This window comes from Dryas octopetala, chromosome 8 (genome assembly GCF_963921425.1).
Source record: "Dryas octopetala chromosome 8, drDryOcto1.1, whole genome shotgun sequence".
Classification (NCBI taxonomy): Eukaryota; Viridiplantae; Streptophyta; class Magnoliopsida; order Rosales; family Rosaceae; genus Dryas; species Dryas octopetala.
The window spans coordinates 3,354,639-3,374,562 of NC_141373.1; the positions used below are offsets into that span (position 1 = coordinate 3,354,639).

At 36.0% G+C, this 19,924-nt stretch overlaps 3 protein-coding genes across 3 annotated transcripts; 2 read left to right on the forward strand and 1 right to left on the reverse strand.

Moving 5' to 3' along the window:
- Positions 1–617: 617 nt before the first annotated feature.
- PRT1 (proteolysis 1) lies at positions 618–4,345 on the forward strand. Its single transcript, XM_086254176.1, has 7 exons — positions 618–867; positions 1,034–1,062; positions 1,167–1,346; positions 1,728–2,060; positions 2,179–2,382; positions 3,056–3,150; positions 3,718–4,345. Exons 1-7 carry the CDS (start codon positions 791–793, stop codon positions 4,102–4,104), a joined length of 1,305 nt encoding a protein of 434 aa, XP_086110302.1. The 5' UTR covers positions 618–790; the 3' UTR covers positions 4,105–4,345.
- Positions 4,346–9,210: 4,865 nt separating this feature from the next.
- ICK3 (Cyclin-dependent kinase inhibitor family protein) lies at positions 9,211–12,548 on the forward strand. The gene is made up of 3 exons (XM_086254610.1): positions 9,211–9,928; positions 11,669–11,872; positions 12,031–12,548. Exons 1-3 carry the CDS (start codon positions 9,456–9,458, stop codon positions 12,098–12,100), a joined length of 747 nt encoding a protein of 248 aa, XP_086110736.1. The 5' UTR covers positions 9,211–9,455; the 3' UTR covers positions 12,101–12,548.
- Positions 12,549–14,260: 1,712 nt separating this feature from the next.
- LOC147276067 (BSD domain-containing protein) lies at positions 14,261–16,558 on the reverse strand. Its single transcript, XM_086255208.1, has 4 exons — positions 16,356–16,558; positions 15,942–16,054; positions 15,451–15,548; positions 14,261–14,602 (listed from the first exon to the last, which is right to left on the reverse strand). Exons 1-4 carry the CDS (start codon positions 16,540–16,542, stop codon positions 14,461–14,463), a joined length of 540 nt encoding a protein of 179 aa, XP_086111334.1. The 5' UTR covers positions 16,543–16,558; the 3' UTR covers positions 14,261–14,460.
- Positions 16,559–19,924: the final 3,366 nt, after the last annotated feature.

The following is a 19,924-nucleotide window of genomic DNA, read 5'->3' on the forward strand; positions in this document are numbered from 1 at the left end:
ATAAAAAAAAAAAACTCACCCCTCCAATTTTGGCCGATCACCCTTCCCAGCCCTCCCCACCGCCGGCGCGACCCACCCAGCCCTCCCTCTGGCCCGATCTCCCTTCTCTCTCTCTTCCCTCTCTCTGCCATCTTCTCTATCTCCCCTCTGTCTGCCTCCCTCCCTCACCGGACCACCATGGGTGGCCGGCGCGACCCCATAGACCTCCAGATCGGGGGTCGCGCCAGCCACCCATGGTGGTCCGGTGAGGGAGGGAGGCAGACAGAGGGGAGAGAGAGAAGATGGCAGAGAGAGGGAAGAGAGAGAGAGAAGGGAGATCGGGCGGCAGGGAGGGCTGAGTGGGTCGCGCCGGCGGCGAAGAGGGCTGGGTGGGTCGCGCCGGCGGCGAGGAGGGCTGGGAGGGGTGGCCGGCCAAAATTGGAGGGTTGAGTTTTTTTTTTTATGCAGGGGCAAAATGGGTAAAAAGGGATAAAAAATCAATGGAGTGGTGAACTCAACATTTTTGGGTATTCAGGGTGATCTTAAAACACCCCCCCCCCCCCCCCGCCGAAAGTCTAAAAGTTAAAACTGGTGGGGACAAATAGCAGCCTAAATGAATCGCATGCATTGTCAGGGATGCCCCGGCATGCCCCCATGATGAAGATGTGACGTTTTAGGAGAAGAGAATGATAGAAGAGAAGAGAAAGCTAATAAACCTTTGTCTCTCCAAGCTTCGCTTCACACCCTCTCTCACCCTTTTAATCTCTCTCTGCAACTCTAGGGTTTCGCAAGATTTCTGTCAAATTCTTCAATGGACGACGATCATCTAATCTCGGACGGCGTCGAATCGGAGGAAATCTCCGACTCCTTCCTCTGCTGCGTTTGTTTGTAAGTTTCCCTAATCCACCATAGCCTTCTGTTTTTTCTATGGATTCTAAGCAATTTGTCTCCCAATGTGCAAATTAGAAACTTGTAGTTTATTGCATGCCTATTTGCATCAATATATGAATCGAACATGTAGCTTATGCTGTGCATTTTCTTTTTGATGGTGCAGGGATCTTCTGTACAAGCCTATAGTGCTCTGTAAGTCACATTTCGTAAGCACTTTGTTACATGAATATTGCAAAATTTGTTCGAATCCTTTGATTATTGATATATTTGATTCTAATTTCCTCTCTGGGTTGCAGCTTGTGGTCATATTTCTTGTTTCTGGTGTGTGCATAAATCAATGAGCGGTCGACGTGAATCCCATTGTCCGCTTTGTAGGCATCCGTATTATTACTTTCCGACTGTCTGTCAATTGCTTCATATTGTGCTACTCAAGCTGTATCCTGTTGCCTATAAGAGAAGGGAATTGCAGATTCTGGGTATGCTATGCCTCATCTTCTCATCTTTTTAATGCTGTGCTTGTTGTTTTATGTTTGTTCTATTTATGGATTAGTACTTTAATGTTGATCAGTTTTACAATGATAAGTATTTATGCCCAAAACTTTCAATTATTCTAGTTAATAATCATATTTGTGTCTCTGGGGTTAGAATAACTCATTCTATCAAATAACTTATTGGTAATTGTGTGCTGCTTTACCAAAAAGATTGTTTGAATCTTCTAGCTTTACTTACTCTGATAGTTAGCAACTTAGAATTCACAGTTATCTTGACAGATGTTCTTCTGTTATTGTATATCTTTTTTAACTCTGGTCAGTTTGCATAACACTAATTACCTTTATTGTTACCTTACCATGTTGCAGAAGAAGAGAAGATTAATGGATGCTTCTCGCCACAGTTCGATGCTCATGCATGCAGCTCACAAGCTAATCAAGACTTGAATATTCTGGGCAACTCTGCTTGCGAAGAATCTTGTGCAAATATGAACAAAATTGAGTCCATTTCACATATTCAGAATGGTGACACAACTATTTCGAAGCAAACCCATGGTGGAGATTATGAGGGAATTGAGAATGTTCCTAAGGAATTAAAGAATTCCCTGTTAAATCAGAATAGGCAGATTTCAGTTGCAGATGTGCTATGTGCCGCATGCAAGCAACTGCTGCTTTGTCCTGTCGTTCTTAACTGTGGCCATGGTACATTGATTACTTAAAATTATTCAACTATATGTTATCAGGTTTCAGTCCTCTGTTCTGGAAAGTACTATATTGTTTCACACTTATTCTAATACTCCTTTTTTTTCTTACTGTACAGTATTCTGTGAAATTTGTATCATCAACCCGGATGAACAGATGCTTAGATGTCAAGTTTGTTCATGTTCTCATCCAGCAGGATTTCCAAAAGTTTGTTTGGAGCTTGGCCACTTCTTGGACAAACAGTTTCCTAAAGAATATGCACTGAGAAGAGATGCTGTACAGCTTAAACAAGCTGATATCAAGCATGTGAACCCAACTGCCTGTATGTTAACCAAATGCTCAGTTCCATTTTATTCTATTGTTCAAGTGTATCTTGATGTTCAGAATTTATGACATTGAGTACACATGGTTAGTAGTACTTGTTCTATTTACTTTAGTTTCATTTAGTATGGCATAGGAAAATAGATGAAGGAGAGATTATATGCTTTTCCCCCAGTATTCCTAGGAATCCTAGGCTGAAAGTTGCATCAGCAATACTGAAAGGATATAGTTGTTTGTTTGATAACCTCTCTAAATCATTTTTGCTACCCGGTTGGAAGTATTACATCAATTTACATGGGTTTCTAATTTTCTTGAATGGTTTGAACCAATTATTTCACTAATAAAGCCAAATTTCAGACTACTAAATATGATTAGTGAAAGCTTTTTGCCTGTTGAGTTGGCCTTTCACTGTACCAACAAGCAATACTACATAAAAGGTATCAAACTTGTTTAATCAAGGCTTGCAATAATTAAACACCTCGGTTTTGCCTTTCTTTATTTTGCCTTAATATCAACCAAAGAGTGATTATCCATTCTACACAAATCGTACTTGGTATAAAGTCAATCATATATATCTTAAGATTTAGTTTATTTGCTATTCTGCTGTATTTCTATGATGCAAGTCTGTCATATTTTAGATTGTGCCAGTTAATAATGTTAGCGTATACTCACAGGTGAAACACAAGCTAGTAAAAAAGGAGAGAAGTTACCGTGGTTGTCTGACCCTCACTCACAATTTCACACGGGAGTTGGTTGTGATTATTGTGGGGTAATTTTCTTTCTCCCTTTCCCTGCAAATTGATGCTGTGATTTTAGTGGCATGGCATATAGCATGGATATTGCAAAATATTTTCTACTCTGTCTTTGTCTTTGATGTTTTGTGACAATGCAATGTGGATACCTAAGTAATACACAAGTCTTTGGACTTGAAGTTGATACATGGTACAAGTACAACATGTTTCAACTGGAATGTGTTTTCAACTTCTCTATCTGCTATGTGAAGCGTGCAAAGTGTTGACATTATGATATAAGATCTAATGATCAGGACCATGAAAAGTTATAAGGATGACCAAAAACAGTATATGCTACTTCCTTTTTGGTAGCCCTGGATTACAGGCAAAGTGTAAATGCATTTTTGTGTTTAAGTGTTTGCAAATTGTGCATGTTTGTTGGATTCTTAATGGCTTAAATAGTTTCTGTGTGCCTGCGCCAGACTTTGTGTAGATGATACTACTTGAATGCGGCAATGCCTGTTCAAGTTTGCATCCTTCAATTAACCTCTATATGTTGGATTCATGATTATGCAGCAAAGTAACATCTTAGTTTTTGTCAGCAGATGTATCCAATAATTGGGGATAGATACAGATGCATGGATTGTGTTGAGAAAATTGGGTTTGACCTTTGCAGTGATTGTTATAATACAAGCTCCAAGCTTCCAGGTCGATTTAATCAGCAACATACCCCGGAACACAGGTTTCAGCTTGTACGATTCAACGTGCTTCATAATAAGTTAAAGGTAGTGACCGGACGCTTAGATGATGGTTCTGTTGCTCTTTTCATCACTAATATTACTGCAGAAACTTCAGAAGAAGGAATCCTTTCTCCTGCTTTATCTATTGTTGCTCAGGAGGTTGCCGACAATCTATCGGCTGCTGCCCATGCTACCTCCACTAATAGTGGAGATGAACAAGATGACTCTCAACCCAGCATTGCTGAAATTTAGAGCCACTAAAACCGCATCTCTTGTGTGGCTTTTTGTAATTATCCTCTGAAATCTAGGTTTTTATTAGCAGATTGAAGCTTTTGGCGGCTTTTGCCCCCATGAAATATATTATCTTTCCCCAGGATTATATTCAGGCTCAGGCAGGGTCCATGTAAAGGAGTATATTATTGTACAGTTTTAGAACTTTGGTTGATCCGACCATGTTCAGTCTAATGGTGTATAAATTATTTATAAATGGATATAGTGCACTCCCATAATACAATCTACCAAAGTTTCTATTTGCACACACATTTTTGCTCATCACACCCAGCTCGTAAGAAAACTTCTAGCACCTTTCAATTTGCTAAGATTTGTTGAATGTAAATGATACACAAATTTGAATGCAAGAATTTCTCATATAATTAAGAGCTCTGCCACTCTGGACAAAGCATAAAGGAACATAATGAAATCATTTAGGTGTCAGTGATACGGCCCAATAAATTAAACTGGGACAAGGCCCATAGCTTTAATCACTGATTATTATACGCCGGGCCAAATGTTGAGCCCATTGAAATTACTGTGTCAGCCAAAAAACAAAGACCCGTGAGAAGAAAACGCCACGCGCTCCGTGATTGGCTGGGACGGTACTGAACCCCCTTCCTACCCGCCTGTGATGAGCTTCCTCGTAAACCGTAACACGCAAGGCGCGTGATATCACGCGTTATGCACACCCGTGATTGTGCGAATGGAATCGTTGTTGTTGGGGAGCAGTGGCACCTGAGAGTTAGAGAAGCGGGAGGACGTGAAAAAAGGATTGAAAATAGTTGAGAGAGGAATTTTAGAGGAGTGAGTGAGAGAGGGCAGTGAGTGATGATTGGGTGGAGCAGCGACACACGTTGGCCACTTGTACGGCGCTTCCAGTCTTTCACGTCCTCCCTAGGGAATGAATGAATGAAGTAAGTCAGTGAATATTAAGTTATTAACAAAGTAAAGTAAAAGTTAAAAAATTCAAGGGAGGGAGAGGGGGAGCTGTGAAATTTGTGTCCATGGGGGTTTGGGTTTTTAGGAGATTCCCTTGAAAGTTTAAACTAAAGTTTTAAGGGTTTCAGGGAAAAACCAAGGATTATTTTTATTGTGAGACTTGTGGCATACCTTTTGTGGCATCTGCTTACTTATATTATTCATCACAAGTTCTTATGTAAGAGATATTCTCACAATGATATGAGACTTATGTTGGTGAATTTCACCTTATTATGCAAAAAAATTTCATGACATGATCTATATAAGAATTAGTGATTCATGTGAGTATAAGATATTTTGACACATTAATGACTAATCATCGATCATAAGTATGCGCATGGATGGACTTTTAATCTCATTTCATTTCAATAGGGGTGAAACTTATCTGTAGATTCATTCAAAAAGTTTACATATATCAATTGAGCTTTTTTGTTTAAGCAAATCATATAAATTATTATCGAGTCATTTAAATGGTATAGAGGTCATTTTTGAGAGTTAATTATATTTACACCCTCTGAGGTTTATCGTCTTTTCACATACACCCCTTGGAGTTTCAAAAATTACACATACACCCTATGAAGTTCCAAAACTATTGCATATAACCCCTACAAGAGAAAAAAATAAATAAACAAAAAAGAAAATATTTGTATTGAGGTTGGACCTTACACCTTGAGTAATCTTATTAGGCCATTTAACCCCTTAGTATGCTTTTTTGCATAATTTCTCATTATTTTTCGTCTCAATATAGGGAGTTATATGCAACAGTTTTGAAACCTTAAGGAGTGTATGTGTAATTGTTGAAACCCAATGAAATGTATTTGAAAAGACAATAAACCTCAGTGGGTGTAAGTGTAATTAACTCTCATTTTCTATCATGTAGTTTCTCTTTAATACAATAATCATATCATATAATTACATTTAATAATGAAAAATTTATAACTGTAAAAAAAACAAATTGAAATGTGATTTCTTACTATGAAACAAAGGTCTTGAAACCAAAGCCCTCATGGATTTGAGGTGACGAGCCGAGAGCAGATTTGGTACCCTGTTTTTGGTACCAGGTTGGTACCAGGCTTTGATCAAAGCCTTTGATCTTAGCTTTCTCTCTCTACTCTCTCTCTCTCTCCTCCAAGATCAATGGCTTTGATCAAAGCCTGGTACCAGCCTGGTACCAAAAACTGGTACCAAATCTGCTCTCGTGAGGAGCGTGGTAGAAGATTTTCATATGGAAGTGTGGTGACTGGTGGGTGGGGCTCACTTTTGCAATTTGCAATAGAAGGGTAGTTGCCTTGTGATTGGACCATTGAGGTGACTGTGTTTTAGCGGGAAATTTTGTGAGAACAAAGAAAAAGATTCCATTACGATGGTACTACTATTCCCTAGTGTTATTATGGAATTAATTGAGGTTGATGTAACTCATGTAAGTAAGTTAATGGCATTGATGTTTGTGCTTAAGCCTTAAACACTCAATTTTGTACTAAAAAGCCGTAAATTCGGGAAAAGCTGGGATTATAATAGTAATGCCAAATCAACGTCATGATGTTAAAGAGATTTTTATCATTTCAAGGAACTAATGAGAAGTGAAAGTTGGTAATGATTTTGGTTTGGAGTTGGGGAAACAATCTCTTTCAATTCATCAAGCTGCCTTATCTCATTAACAAAAGAAACCCCACATAACATTAAATTTTCTTGAATAATATTGAAAACACAAAAACAACCTTTATCAAATTATTGATGTAATATTATTTAATAATATAATTTGATTTAAGCATAATAGTAATATTTTCAATTTTGTTGAAACAAATCTCAATTTCCAATCTCTCTTTCAAATAAAAAATTGTCATATCATTTATTAGTGCATTTGGCCATCATATCACAATAAGATGATGATAAGGCTTGTTATTAAATAATAGTGATCCACCATACTTTTATGAAAAAAGAAGATTTCATGCATAAATAATTAGCACAGCATCAACCTTTGGTCCTTTACCTACCCTTTCTTATAAAAATACTGTTTTGAAATTAGATATTGGATGAACCAAAAAGGTTGAATTTCGGTCTATTACTTTATTTTTCGATTTTTTTTGGTCTATTATTTAAATTGGATATTATGTGAACCCCTTTCGAATTACTTAAAATTATAGTTCATAAGATATCCATGTCAGCTCAAACAAGAAACAATTAAGAACATATCTAGTTAATGTCAAATCACAACATCATTAACTAAACACTTTGCAATAGGATTGACTAACACTTAGTCAAAATACATTTGCATTAAACTTAAAAGGATTCAATAGGTCACATCATGCTTGTAGGTTGGAAAAATAAAGTTACAATGTGTCTCATTGTTCTGTTCACATTAAACTTAAAAGGATTCAAATTGACATAAAATTGAAATTTTCATAAATGACATATTAAGATCAATTTCAAACATGGGTCAAAGTATACTTTTTTCAATAAATAAATTAAGGGAAATGCTATTCACCTTTTCCAATTTAGCTTCTTCATCGATATTCTTCTTTATTATTCTGATTTCACAATGTATTTTTAATATCGAAACCATTCATTTTTTATATAATTATTTAAAAATCACCTTCGCAAAAAGTCAACTAAATTATAAATCGTTATCAAATAAACTAACGATGAATTAAATTGTTATTAAAATCGTTTGTTTATTTGATCACAATCACATAACAAAATAATTTTCAATTTAATTGATTTTCATAATTAAATTTAGAATATGAATAATTCTGATCATAAATTTACAATACAAAATAAAAATAATAAAAAAAGAGATCGATAAAGAAAATAAATTAAAGAAAATAAATAACATTCCTCGTAAATAAATACTCTTAAGTCTTAACTATTGTGATCTCAAATTTTCAAGTAATTGCTGTTTAATTGATTAAATGCATTGGATGAGTCATTAGTATTAAATGCCCAGAATATGAAATATAATTTTCACCGCCATCTGTTTGACTTTTTGATGTCTTGGATTTAGTGTATAATTTTCAATATTGCTGTAGCAAAATGAAGCAGTCCCTGCATTTTCAGTCGTATTAATGATTTTCTCATTAAGTAGTCAAAGCCAAATTAGACCATTGCTTCTTTACCCCAATCAAGAAATCAAAGTTTTCGTTTGCCTAAACGCACAAAAACCATGTGATTTGTAAAATGGGTTGTCACAATATGTTACTCCATAGTCCATTGTCTTAAGCTGGAGAAAATTTACCCCACGACCCCTAGGCTCTCGTTGAAGTTAAAGACTGAAAGACTGAAATAGTTAGTCCAACTTTGACTCAGAACAATTTTCGTTTGACTAAGTTGTCTTCTTAATTTATCGGTGACATTTATTTTTTCTTAGATAAATTATCTTTTATTATTTTTCAAACAAAAAAAGTCTTTTCAATTAGATTAAAAATTATGATTTTTTTGTTTTGAAAACTCAAATGGAGGCCAACATCCATATGGATATACCTAATATAAACCAGTCCACTTTTTAATAAGCCGAAGGCTTGACTCTTTTTAATGAAACTGTTGAACAATTTTAATACAGTGAAATTGTTTTCAATTATAATCTTAAAATTGTATAAAATAATATTTATACAAATCCAAAAATTAAGTGTTGCACAGTTTTAGTAAATGTAAAATTGAACTCAAAATTCAAAACCCCTTACCAAAAAAACAAAAAAAATAAAAGGAAAGCCAAAGTTTCACCACTTACTAAGTTACTAGTAAATTAGTAATTACTTCCTTATTTGGTTGGATTGATGAATATGCATTCTATAATTTGTTTTTTAAATACCAAATTGACTTATTTAAATATTTTGAGTACAATAAAGCATGATTCCCAAATTTTTATAAATGATTTAAAATCCATCACAACTTTAATATTGAAAAAAAAGAAGATGAAAGCTAAAAAATTAAAATAAGAAATATAATTTTTATTTAACTAAAAAAAAAGAAAGAAAATAAGACGGGTCCACAGAAATAAGTTAAAGAGACTAAAGAGAGAGAGAAGGGCAAATAATGAAAATAGGACGAGAATGTGGAGATATAAAGTACTACTACTGTTCCCTAAACCCCAACCCTAACTTTTCTCTTCCTCTTCACCCCCAAACCCCTTTTTCACACTCACACTCACTCACAGTCACAGATAGCTAAGCTAAGTCAGATTACAAAACAATTGGTCCCTCCCTCTCTCTCTCTCTCTCTCTCTCTCTCTCTCTCTCTCACTTTGAGCTTCTGTTTCGTCACCACCTTCACAATCGCACTCACACTGCGCACAACCTGAGAACCCAAAACAGAAAACCAAAAAATCCAAGAGGCCGAGACTCAGAGGGTCACAAAAGATGGGGAAGTACATGGAGAAATCCAAAATCACTGGTGGGGTGGCAGTGATGGAGGTCTCTGTTTCGCCACAGTCGTCTCTCGGCGTTCGAACCAGAGCCAAAACCCTAGCCCTCCAGAAACTCCAACAGCAACAGCAACAAAACCAACAATCACCCACTGTAGAACCCGACCCAGATACCTCCTCCTTGTACTATCTCCAGCTCAGAAGCCGCCGTCTCGAGAAACCCCCATTGAAGAAGCAGAGCCAGAATCAGTGCTGCGCAGAGAGCCGTGGAAGGCCCGTCGATTCCGGGTCCAATTCGAGGGTGAGTTTGGGCTCGTCGGTGGACTCGGGCTGGGCTGGGTCAGGTGAGAGGAAGGAGGAGGGGAAAGGGTGTTTTGGTAATTTCGGGAGTGAAGCAGAGTATTGTAACGATGGGGGAGTTGAGGCTTCCTTTGGGGAAAACAACTTGGAGTTTGAAGGCAGAGAAAGGTATATTTTTGCTTTCTTCGTGTGTTTATTCGAAATGGGTTTTCTATTTTCTTTTTTGTTTTGGTCTTAATTATTATTTTTTGGTGTTTTTGGCTCTGTTTTTCAGTGTCTATTTTGTTTTTGCCTCATGTTTAAGAAATATGGTTTCTGTTAATATGTGGGATTAATGGTGTCAGAACGTCCTTTCAAAAGTCAGACAAAAAAAAAGGTACTTCCTATCAGAAGAAAAAGATAAGAGAAAAACAGTTTTGTGTTAATAACTTTATATTATATTTGGGGTCTCTTTTTGTGTTTACTAGAAATTTTCAAATATGGAGTTTTTATGGTTCATTTAATGAGTTCTTTTGGCTGACCAGCTGTGTGTGCGGGCTTTGATTTGCTAGCTTCTGGTTGATTCTCCTCTTCTTCATAAATAAATAATAATACTCAAAAGGAAAAATTTTGGGTTTTTTCATACTTGGAAAAAGTTCATGATTTCTTCCCTCGCAAGAAAAAGGGGTTGTGTTTAAAAAACTTTAAGCTGTTCTGGTTTGCTTTCACATTTTCACCCTCGAAAGTTTTTTGCTTTGGCTTTTGGGTGTGTCACAGTCTCACAGACTCACATTTATTGTCTTTTCATGTTTTTTTTTATTTTTTTTATTTTTTATTGTCTTTGAAGGATGTCTTCATTTATATTTCATACACATACATATATTGAAGTCTCCCATTGGGGCATAGCTTCTCTGTGTTTGGTTTCCGTGTTTTCACTTTCATCTAATGCATTAATGCTATATTGTGTATGTAAATGTCATCATGAAAGGTTAGTGACGTTTGTGACTTGTGAGAGGTCCTTTAATGAATAATTCGAAGTTTACATATATGAGACATGTGTAACTCTCAGCTGAGTTATCAAAAATCCAACTTTTCCATATGGAGGAATCTGATTTATTTCTTTCAAAGTGAGAAAAAAAAAAAGTTTAATTGAGCAGACATCATCCATATTACATATTAATAGTTGTGCATTATCTATGCAGAGATAGTTGTAAAATCAAGTTTTGGTTATCTTTACCCACCATTGTTAATTTAGCTTAGGCCCTCAAGGTTTCTTGCATAGATTTGTCGCATCAACCTGGTGAATAACTTAAAACATTGTTTCTATCTGTTAGTACATAGTGGGAGAAGAGAGACAAAATTGTTGGTATTATGGGTGTGAATTCATTTCTTCAACTTGGTTATATATTTCGTTTTCCCTTTTATTTTTAAAAATAGCGTTGATGAAATCAAGAAATAATAAGAGGTTTGCAGTACTGACAGCAATAGCTCTTGTGCTTCGTCTGTGTTTGCAATAATATGTATCATTTTCATGGGGCCTAGTTGCCACTGAAACACTTATCACTTATGTTGGATACTCTGTTTGGGGTTAGGCAGTAGGTGACAAAGAGTTGCAGATCTCGTGCTTTTTGTGGTTTGGCATACACTGCCAAATCGGAGCTTGTTTTATTCAAAACAGTTTCTTTTTCTAGGATTTTTTTTTTTTGTTTATGGTGGTTTAATTGACATGCTTATAAGTGTACTGACCTACTGATTGTGTCATTAATTTTATCTTGAAGAAACAAAAAAGAAAAAACTTGGGGGTTCTTTTTTGGGTGATGGAGGGCCCCAGAAATAATATTTTGGGGTGAGGGTAGTCTGATGCTGGCATAGTAATGTTTATATGCAAATCTACCGAGTTAGTATTATTAATTTTCCATGTTTATGCAGGAGCACCAGGGAAAGCACGCCATGCAGCTTGATAAGGGGGTCGGACACTGTTGGAACCCCCGGTTCCACCACAAGGCGGACTAGTTCTATTTCTAGTCACCGGAGAGTTAGAAATGATATGCAAAGAAATATCCCAACAACCCATGAGATGGAGGAGTTCTTCTCCCGAGCTGAGCAGCAGCAGCAGAAAATCTTCATTGAGAAGTATGCTACTTTCATTCCATCACTAACTTTTATGATTTATGTTTTAATCCGCAGTGTAGGTTAGCTCAAATAGATTATTAGCATTGGTGCCTGATGGGCCACAATGCACCTGTGAATACTCGACGAAATCCTCTTATTTGTTTGTTCGGTTTTCGCAGGTACAACTTCGACATTATTAATGATTTACCCCTTCCTGGAAGGTATGAATGGGTGCAAGTGTTGCCCTAAGGGAAGCACATGCTTAGCATTTGAAGGAAGTGCCAGGAATTAGTGGGTGCAGCATCTGAAATAAATCTTTTAAGCCCAAGTAAAAAAAATGAAATAATCGTCCATTTGACGATTCATAACAGAGCTATGAAGTAGTCTCCAGTCACTAGAGCGTAAAACCAGATTCTTTGATGAAGAGTGAAGGGATCATTTGAGAAGAGATTAGGTGGTTTTTTGCACTGATTTTCTGTCATTGTCAATTTTAAGGGGTATATCTAATTACTAGATTTTCATTTTGTCTTCTGTGAAATTAACCTTTGTCAATATTTAGGTAGGGATGACTGGATTGAGACTGCGTGCACTTTGGAAATAAATGTAACTCATTTCCTTTCCCGTAGGCGATATCTTTGCCTTTTCATCTGTTTTATGGACCCCTCATTCTACTGATAACTAATTAAATTGATCATAACCTGCGCTGATTTATGGTACAAGTCTTGATGTTGATGTTTCCAAGTATGTGAATCTTATGTAAGATTGCTTTCTGATTTTGTTATTTCCTTTTTAAATGTGAGAGAGTTTTCTGCTGAGTGATCATGGTTAGAGACTTGCAAAGTTGCAATCATGGACCAGTTGGACTAGCTGGTTAAATTGATCTAGCATATATGTAATTGGAAAATATTGATTTCACTTAATTATTTAAGAGAGATGATATTGGCGCTCCAAAATGACTTCACACTTCACTCTCACAAGAATAGTGCAGAAAATTCTTTTTGGACTCAAAATACCATTTCCCTTATGACACTACAAGAAGTGAAAATGACTTGCACTCCTCTACACTCTCACACATGAGGAGTGCATAAGGTTGATTTTGAAGTGCCAAAATCATCTCCCTATCGAAATGCTACATGATTGTTTCTGCACATTTTACATAGCCCTTTGTGTGTATGCATGCTGTTGCAATTTTTATTCAATTTGTTAGATCAGGGTCTGAAAATTGAGCGGGGAAGTTGTCCTTTTCCTGCAATTTATAATCAGAAAAGAACGAATGTGGTATGGTGGGGTTGCGCAACCAGTTGTGGATTGTTGGCTAGTGTCAAACTTGAGAGCTCCAGGTCTGACTGACATGATGATGTTTTTGTTGATTTTTTCTTATCCCATTAACGATTTCTGCTTCTAATTTGTGGTGGCAAAGCAGACCCAGTTACAGTGTGCCAAGTGGGGATTTACTGAGCCTGCATGAAGCCATGAATCATGTATGTATAGACCTTTGTAGGGATTGAGTCTTTTTTAAATTCACATGTGGACATGGTACGGTTCTGGCTTCTGCTTTGATTACATTCAAGTCGCAAGTAGCGACATGATGTTCTACTTAGATTCTCTCTGCGAAAGCTTTGTTTCTTGTGGAAGACTGGAAGTTGTAGGGTAAGCTGTTGCTGTTCAGTCCAACTGGATATATGTTTTTGCGGTTTGCACCACTTTGTTTTGCATTTTGATGCTAAAGAACGGAATATGGTAGGAGAGCAAGAGTGGGTTACCAATGGACTGACATAACAGTAATAATTGAAATACAACCCTCTCACCAGTGGTTCAATAGTAAAATGATGATGAGTATGAAACCAATGGTAAACTTAGATATCCAAGATTCGAACTCTCATGTGTACAAAAGTACTTTAGTTTATTGGATACGTATAGTTTGCAATGAGGAATGGGCCGTTAGGAACTCCTCATTACCTAAAAGGAAAAAAAAGAAATTCAAAATTCCAAACTCATAGCCCTTTAAAACTGTAAAAAATATGGGTGTTTTGAAAGTTGATAATTACTTTAGTTGGATACTTAGCATCATAAATGAGTCAGTTGCATGGCATTTGGAAACAGGCTTACCATTAAGTACAAACAGTTACATGCAGATATGTCATACAATACACCAAAAATGCCTTTCAGAATAACTCATTTTCAAAGGGTTGCAATTTAAAGTACCAGGGCCACAGGCCCACAGCCTCAATGTCTTACTTTGATGTAGCCTCAAATACCATTGCAGGTATTCACTTAAGCATAAGTTGAGGAGGCCCATTTGACCCATAATGGGGTTTTAACTTGAGCATTCGAGATTGATCTGAGAGACAATCCAAATATGCATATAAGACTATAAAAGCTACACACATGTACAGCTCTTCAAGGTAAAAAAAAAAACATTGCATTTCTGATTAATAATATTCAAAGTTTACATGAAATACATGAAGAAATTAACCTTAACAAATTATTATTTCATCAGCACAAACTGAATGGATAGGATTCTGTATTTTTTTTGTCCAGTGGAACAGTCGACTAGTCAATACATCCCTAGTCCTAAAAACAAATGCACAATGCAGTGTTATGTGATGCTATGGAGTTGGAGGCGCTAAGCTTGCTCTAGGCTTTGCCTCTGCCATTTCAACTTCATATGCATTGGCATTTGTAGACTTTAGTTCATTTTCCATTGCCATTTCTTTGAGTCTTGCTAGTTGTATGGCACGCAGCTCGCATCTGATAATCAAATCAAGAAATCACATTTAATGAAAATAGTCAAACACCGTTGAATGAGTAAGTGACTTTCATCATTTCGTTTCAAAGAGTTTGCTTATCACGCTAATTCCTGAATGCAGTTTTTGTTAAGGAACAAATAAAAATGAACAAAAATTGATGTCATGAATATAGGTTAGCTGGAGTTATTCTTTAGCTAAGCATCATCCCTTTGTCAAGAAAAGTTTTCAGGGATCATCTAAAAATCAAGTTTTTGAACTAGTCAGGTGTGACAACATGGTGTCATTATAGACAGTAACATCTATTATAAGCCTTACCATGTCAGACTAAATCATTAGCTTGGTGCTATCTGATTCACAACAAAACAAATTTCGTTCCTTCAACTCAATTGCTTGTTTGTTAGACGATTCAAATGGTGTAGGTGCACATGTACAGAGTTCACAAAACAAGAAAATATTAATGTGCAAAAATTGGTCTCATGCACAATCCAAACCTATGACTAAACCAATGCTAACTGCATCCAAGTGTAGAGCATGCAATTTTGCTGAGATTAGAGGATCATTTTGCTTGATTAATTCTTTAACAACTCTTCTCTGTCCTATGATAGGAATGAGGACAAGAGTCTAGAGCTCTGTCATATGCACTCTGTATGCTATAAGCACTCATGTGATCAGCTGGAAATCTATCACCTAGTCTGCTACCCTTGCATTCTTAGAGAAGAATAACCAAAAGTAAACCTCTTAGATAAGTACTCCTTAAATCCTGTCAACAACTAATCCATCATTCAAACTGTGCTCTTTAATAACATGGCGTGCAACATAATTGAAAATTTGAAACTTCTAAATACTTACTCAGCCACATGTGGCTTGACAAGCGTAAAGTATATTCTCCAAAATTGACGTTCCTTCAAGTTGCGTGGGCATAGCATGTATCTTAGATGGGAAATCTCCTGAAAAACAAGAAGGATCCATGATTATGCTCTTAAAGGATAGTATGATGCAACTCCAAGTTATATCTTATAAAAAATCTAGCTGTGGTTCCTAGAATATCCTCTTTTTGCTATTTAATTCAATTTCCTGAGCTGGTGTGATAAAAACCAGCTCTCAGTGAAATACAAACTCAACATTTTAAGGGGACCAACCAATTAAAAAAAACTTGCAAATTGTTAGAGAACAATGCAACATTCTTATAAGGCCAAAGAAAAAGAAAGAAAGAAAAAAAAGGCAACATTCTATAATCTCTTCTATAAAAAGAACTATTATATATTGAACCAACTTCAAAATTGTGAATTTGACATCAATTGCAAAAAGCATTAAAGATATAGGTCGAGCTAGAATTCAACCTTCACTTTTGACAGCACAAGGGTGGCATGTCTTTCCTGCCATTCCGAGAGATCATTTTGAGTGTTGCTCGAAGTTGTCGGAGAATTGTCACCACCAGTAGCTCCCTCATCATCTACACCACAATCAATTCAATGTGCATTTAATTCAATTAAAAAAGAAAAAGAAAGAACCCATTACAGTTCTTATTGTCCTTATTGTACTGATGCATAGATTCAAATGTATGATAACAAACCCAGCTTAAGATTTTGATATTTACCCACATGAACCCAACAAACTCATTATCAAACTTAATCAAAAAAACCTTTCATTTCACTTCTAGAACACCAAAACAACATAAAGCACTTGTCTTTTACTTTCTTTTGTTTTCTCAGTTACCAAACAGATTTGGCATAAGGTGATAATAAGAGAGCTACCCGGGAGAGAGAAATTCTTGAAGGTGTCTAAAGTGAAAGACTTGACGTGATCGATCAATTGCTGTGTGACTCCGAGTAGCTCTTCTTCTTGTTCGTTTTGGTGATGGGGCTGCTTTGGGGGATCTGGGTTTTTGGTCTCTTCGCTATTCTTTAAAAGAGTGCGTCGGAACCACGAAGATAGGTCCATTCGCGAAATGGTTGCGAGTCACAGACTCCTCAGTGAAAGAAAGAGAGCGATGGTCATAAAAAAAAAAGTGATTATGGGCTTAATTGGGCCGCTCTATTAACTGGCCCCTTAAACTAGAGAGCAAGCGTGATGGGCTTGTTTGCATTTTAGGCACTTGTTGAGTTGTTGCAAAGTCCTTTTCAAGATGTGGTCAAAAAAAAAAAATCCTTTTCAAGATAGGGTTGTAACTCGAATGAGTTGGAGTGTTGGACGGCTCGGGTATGGAATCTAGGATGGAAATTGGGTTTATCGTCTAACTTGACTTTAGGGTTTAGAATTTGACTTCAGCTTACCCAAGATGTACTACTAGTTTCAAAATGTTGTTTGTGATGGGAGCATTGGAAATGGAGAGAGAGAGAGAGAGAGAGAGAGAGAGAGAGAGAGAGAGAGAGAGAGAGAGAGAGAGTTTCAAAATGTTGTTTGTGATGGGAGCATTGGAAATGGGGAGAGAGAGAGAGTTAGTAACCATTTGTATAAGTATCATGACTCTTTAGAAATTATTTGAGTTGTTGCAAAGTTCTTTTCAAAAGGGAAAAATTTACAAATAGTATACATATTTTGATGATTGTTTCATTTTAGAACATTAATTTTGCTTTGTGTTAATGAAGAATCTATACTTTCATTTTGTGTCAATTAAGGACCATGTTTTTTTTTTTCAGCTTTCATCTCAACTTTGGTTGAACCCATCAAAACTCTACCAAATTCAAAAAATACTAGGGTTAAAGATATGCATCTCCTATTTACAACCATATACAAATTACCCAAATCGGATCTCTACAACTCCAGATAATCGGCCCCAAAGTAGGATACCCGAAACTGTCTGATTGTCTAAATTTTTTCTCAGAAATCCGATTGGACAGTTTCAGGTACCTTACTTTTGAGCCAATTATCTGAAGTTGTAGATATTCAATTTGAGTGATCTTTGTATGGTTGTAAAGAGGAGATGCATAGCTTTAACTCAAGTATAAGTTTGCTAAATTTGGTGGAGTTTTGATGGGTCCAATGTCGGGCCAAAGTTGAGATAAAACAGGATTCTTAATTGACACAAAATAAAAGTATGTGTCATCCATTAACAATAATCAAAATTAATGTCTTAAATGAAATAACTATCAAAGTATGTGTCATGTTTGTAAATTTTTTCCAAATTAGGATTGTAACTTGACTGCGATAGATGACTCAATTGGGTTTAGACTTCAGATTAGAATTGTCTAACTCGAGTTTATGATTTAGGGTTTAAAATTTGACTTCAGTTGTCCAAGATACACTTCTAATTCAAAAACGTGTGGTTGGTTATGGGGGATTGGAAATGGACATAGAGCTAGTAACATAATATATCTTCATGAACTTGTATGATCGAATATTTGTAACCTTTTCAATTATTGTTTATGTGATAAAAACAAAAATCCATAATTCAGCGGGCTCCAGAGTCCAGACCTTTGGTTTGTGTCACGTGACCACCTCCCAGCTGTGGTGTCCTCTGAAAGGTTGCGACCATGCATAGTCCTTTAATTAGAACACGTAAAACTCTAACAAACATTAGATTTAGTGGCAAAAAAAAAAAAACTCTAACAAACATTAGTGGCCCAAAAAAAAAAACACTCTTAACAAACATTGGATGCCTTTACATATATTATGTGTCATCCTCATCATCAATTACTTTGATCAAACACTTGGCGTGCAGAATTACTAATGATGGGAGTATGGGACTGACTTTTGCTCACCACCACAACAATGCACGCCTACTTCGATTAATATTCCTCTTCATCAATTTAATCAGCAGTACTGTCACAAACATTAGTGGCCAAAAAAAAAAAATCAGCAGTACTGTCACAATGATTTACCTCTAAAAGCTGAAATTTTACCATGTCACAATGATTCATATTGTAGCATTTATAGCTATTTGGATATATATATATATATACCAATTTTTAGAAGATATAGAAATATATATCCCACAATGTATGACACACAAGATGTTTAGTATCGTGGATTTATAACATTTTCTGGGTGTATTAAGTTGAATAAAAATATTAGACATAAAACAATTTGCGTATGAATATTTGAAGTCAAAAGTTCGGTTTTTGCCCTCTCCTTTTAGAAAAATACTTATATGCATGCTATAAGCCTATAAGTACGCCAATTTGCCTTTTTCAAAAAAATTAAGAAATCACCAAGTTGTCATGCTATGTCACAATAGGATTGTTGTTTTTATAAGGAAACTAATTTTGACTTCAAAAAGCATATTCAAACCTTCGAATGCACTCCTATGTAAGATCAACCACCAATCCTTAACTTTAGGATCCTGCTCTCCATGCATATATATACATGGTTATGCTTGTGACAATACATGCTGCATTGTCATCTATGTTTTAGTGACTTTGACTTGAACCAAAAGTCTTTTTGTTTGCATCTAGGGCAAAGGAATGGTGGTGGTGGTGGTGGTGGTGGAAGACATCATATCAAACCAAATTATCATATCATACCAATGTAAATAATGATATGTGGTCGGACCCATTCGGCCCTAATACATTAATAACATTAAGATGACCCACTAGAGGTAGTGGGTAATCATAAATCACAAAATTATCAAAAGTGGCCATAACCTCTCCCTATCCAAATTGTGATTAATTATTCTCTTTCTTTTTGACCCTTTCTTTGTTTTTTCTTCCTCACGTGCATAGTGCAAATTTTCCCAAAAGGCAAAGCTATTTTTCTATCTTCTACCCTTAAACATAAGGGGTAATTAGAGATCTTCATCTTTTGACCATTGGATTTGGAGCTGCTACCCCATAAATAGACCTTTCTCTTATGGCTTTGTTGTTTCAAGTGGCTAATGGTTGATGCTAATTCTTTATTTATACTTTTAGTAGCAAGTCATAATTAGCTGTAAGGGTAAACAAAGATTCAAGTAGTATATATGTAGAAGCGTCCTCAAAACACACCTCTCCAATAACCAAAATTTTTTTTACACAATTCACTATCTCATCGAGATCTTTAATAAATATCAAATATGTGTAATTATTCGTAAATTGCATGATAAAGCCTGATTATGGAATGAGTCAAGATATTTTTAGCTGAAGGAATTTTATTTTGTTACAAACTGAAGGAATATTTTCTGACAAAAACAAAAGACTCAGGGAATATTTCACTTTTTTTATCGTTACAACTTACAACTTACAGGGGACAAAAAAGTAAAATATGTCAAAGTTGTCAAACTAATAAAACTACTTTTTATTTTTCCCGCGTTTTTTTGCCTGGTGCTGGTGAGAGGTTTTGACTTTGTTTGTGAACAGTGAACAAAGTTACAAGCCCCTCCTTTCTGTGCTCCTCTTTCTTCAGTATA

What these genes read in the sequence shown, in the direction of transcription:
- PRT1 (XM_086254176.1), top strand. Translation starts at nt 791, where the DNA reads ATGGACGACGATCATCTAATCTCGGACGGCGTCGAATCGGAGGAAATC. An exon ending in TTCCTCTGCTGCGTTTGTTT is followed by an intron (nt 868 to 1,033) that starts GTAAGTTTCCCT and finishes TTGATGGTGCAG; the next exon opens with GGATCTTCTGTACAAGCCTA. An exon ending in GCATGTGAACCCAACTGCCT is followed by an intron (nt 2,383 to 3,055) that starts GTATGTTAACCA and finishes GTATACTCACAG; the next exon opens with GTGAAACACAAGCTAGTAAA.
- LOC147276067 (XM_086255208.1), bottom strand. Translation starts at nt 16,542, where the DNA reads ATGGACCTATCTTCGTGGTTCCGACGCACTCTTTTAAAGAATAGCGAA. An exon ending in CAAGAATTTCTCTCTCCCGG is followed by an intron (nt 16,055 to 16,355) that starts GTAGCTCTCTTA and finishes ATTGTGGTGTAG; the next exon opens with ATGATGAGGGAGCTACTGGT. An exon ending in TTGTGCTGTCAAAAGTGAAG is followed by an intron (nt 15,549 to 15,941) that starts GTTGAATTCTAG and finishes CTTGTTTTTCAG; the next exon opens with GAGATTTCCCATCTAAGATA.
- ICK3 (XM_086254610.1), top strand. Translation starts at nt 9,456, where the DNA reads ATGGGGAAGTACATGGAGAAATCCAAAATCACTGGTGGGGTGGCAGTG. An exon ending in GAGTTTGAAGGCAGAGAAAG is followed by an intron (nt 9,929 to 11,668) that starts GTATATTTTTGC and finishes ATGTTTATGCAG; the next exon opens with GAGCACCAGGGAAAGCACGC. An exon ending in CAGAAAATCTTCATTGAGAA is followed by an intron (nt 11,873 to 12,030) that starts GTATGCTACTTT and finishes CGGTTTTCGCAG; the next exon opens with GTACAACTTCGACATTATTA.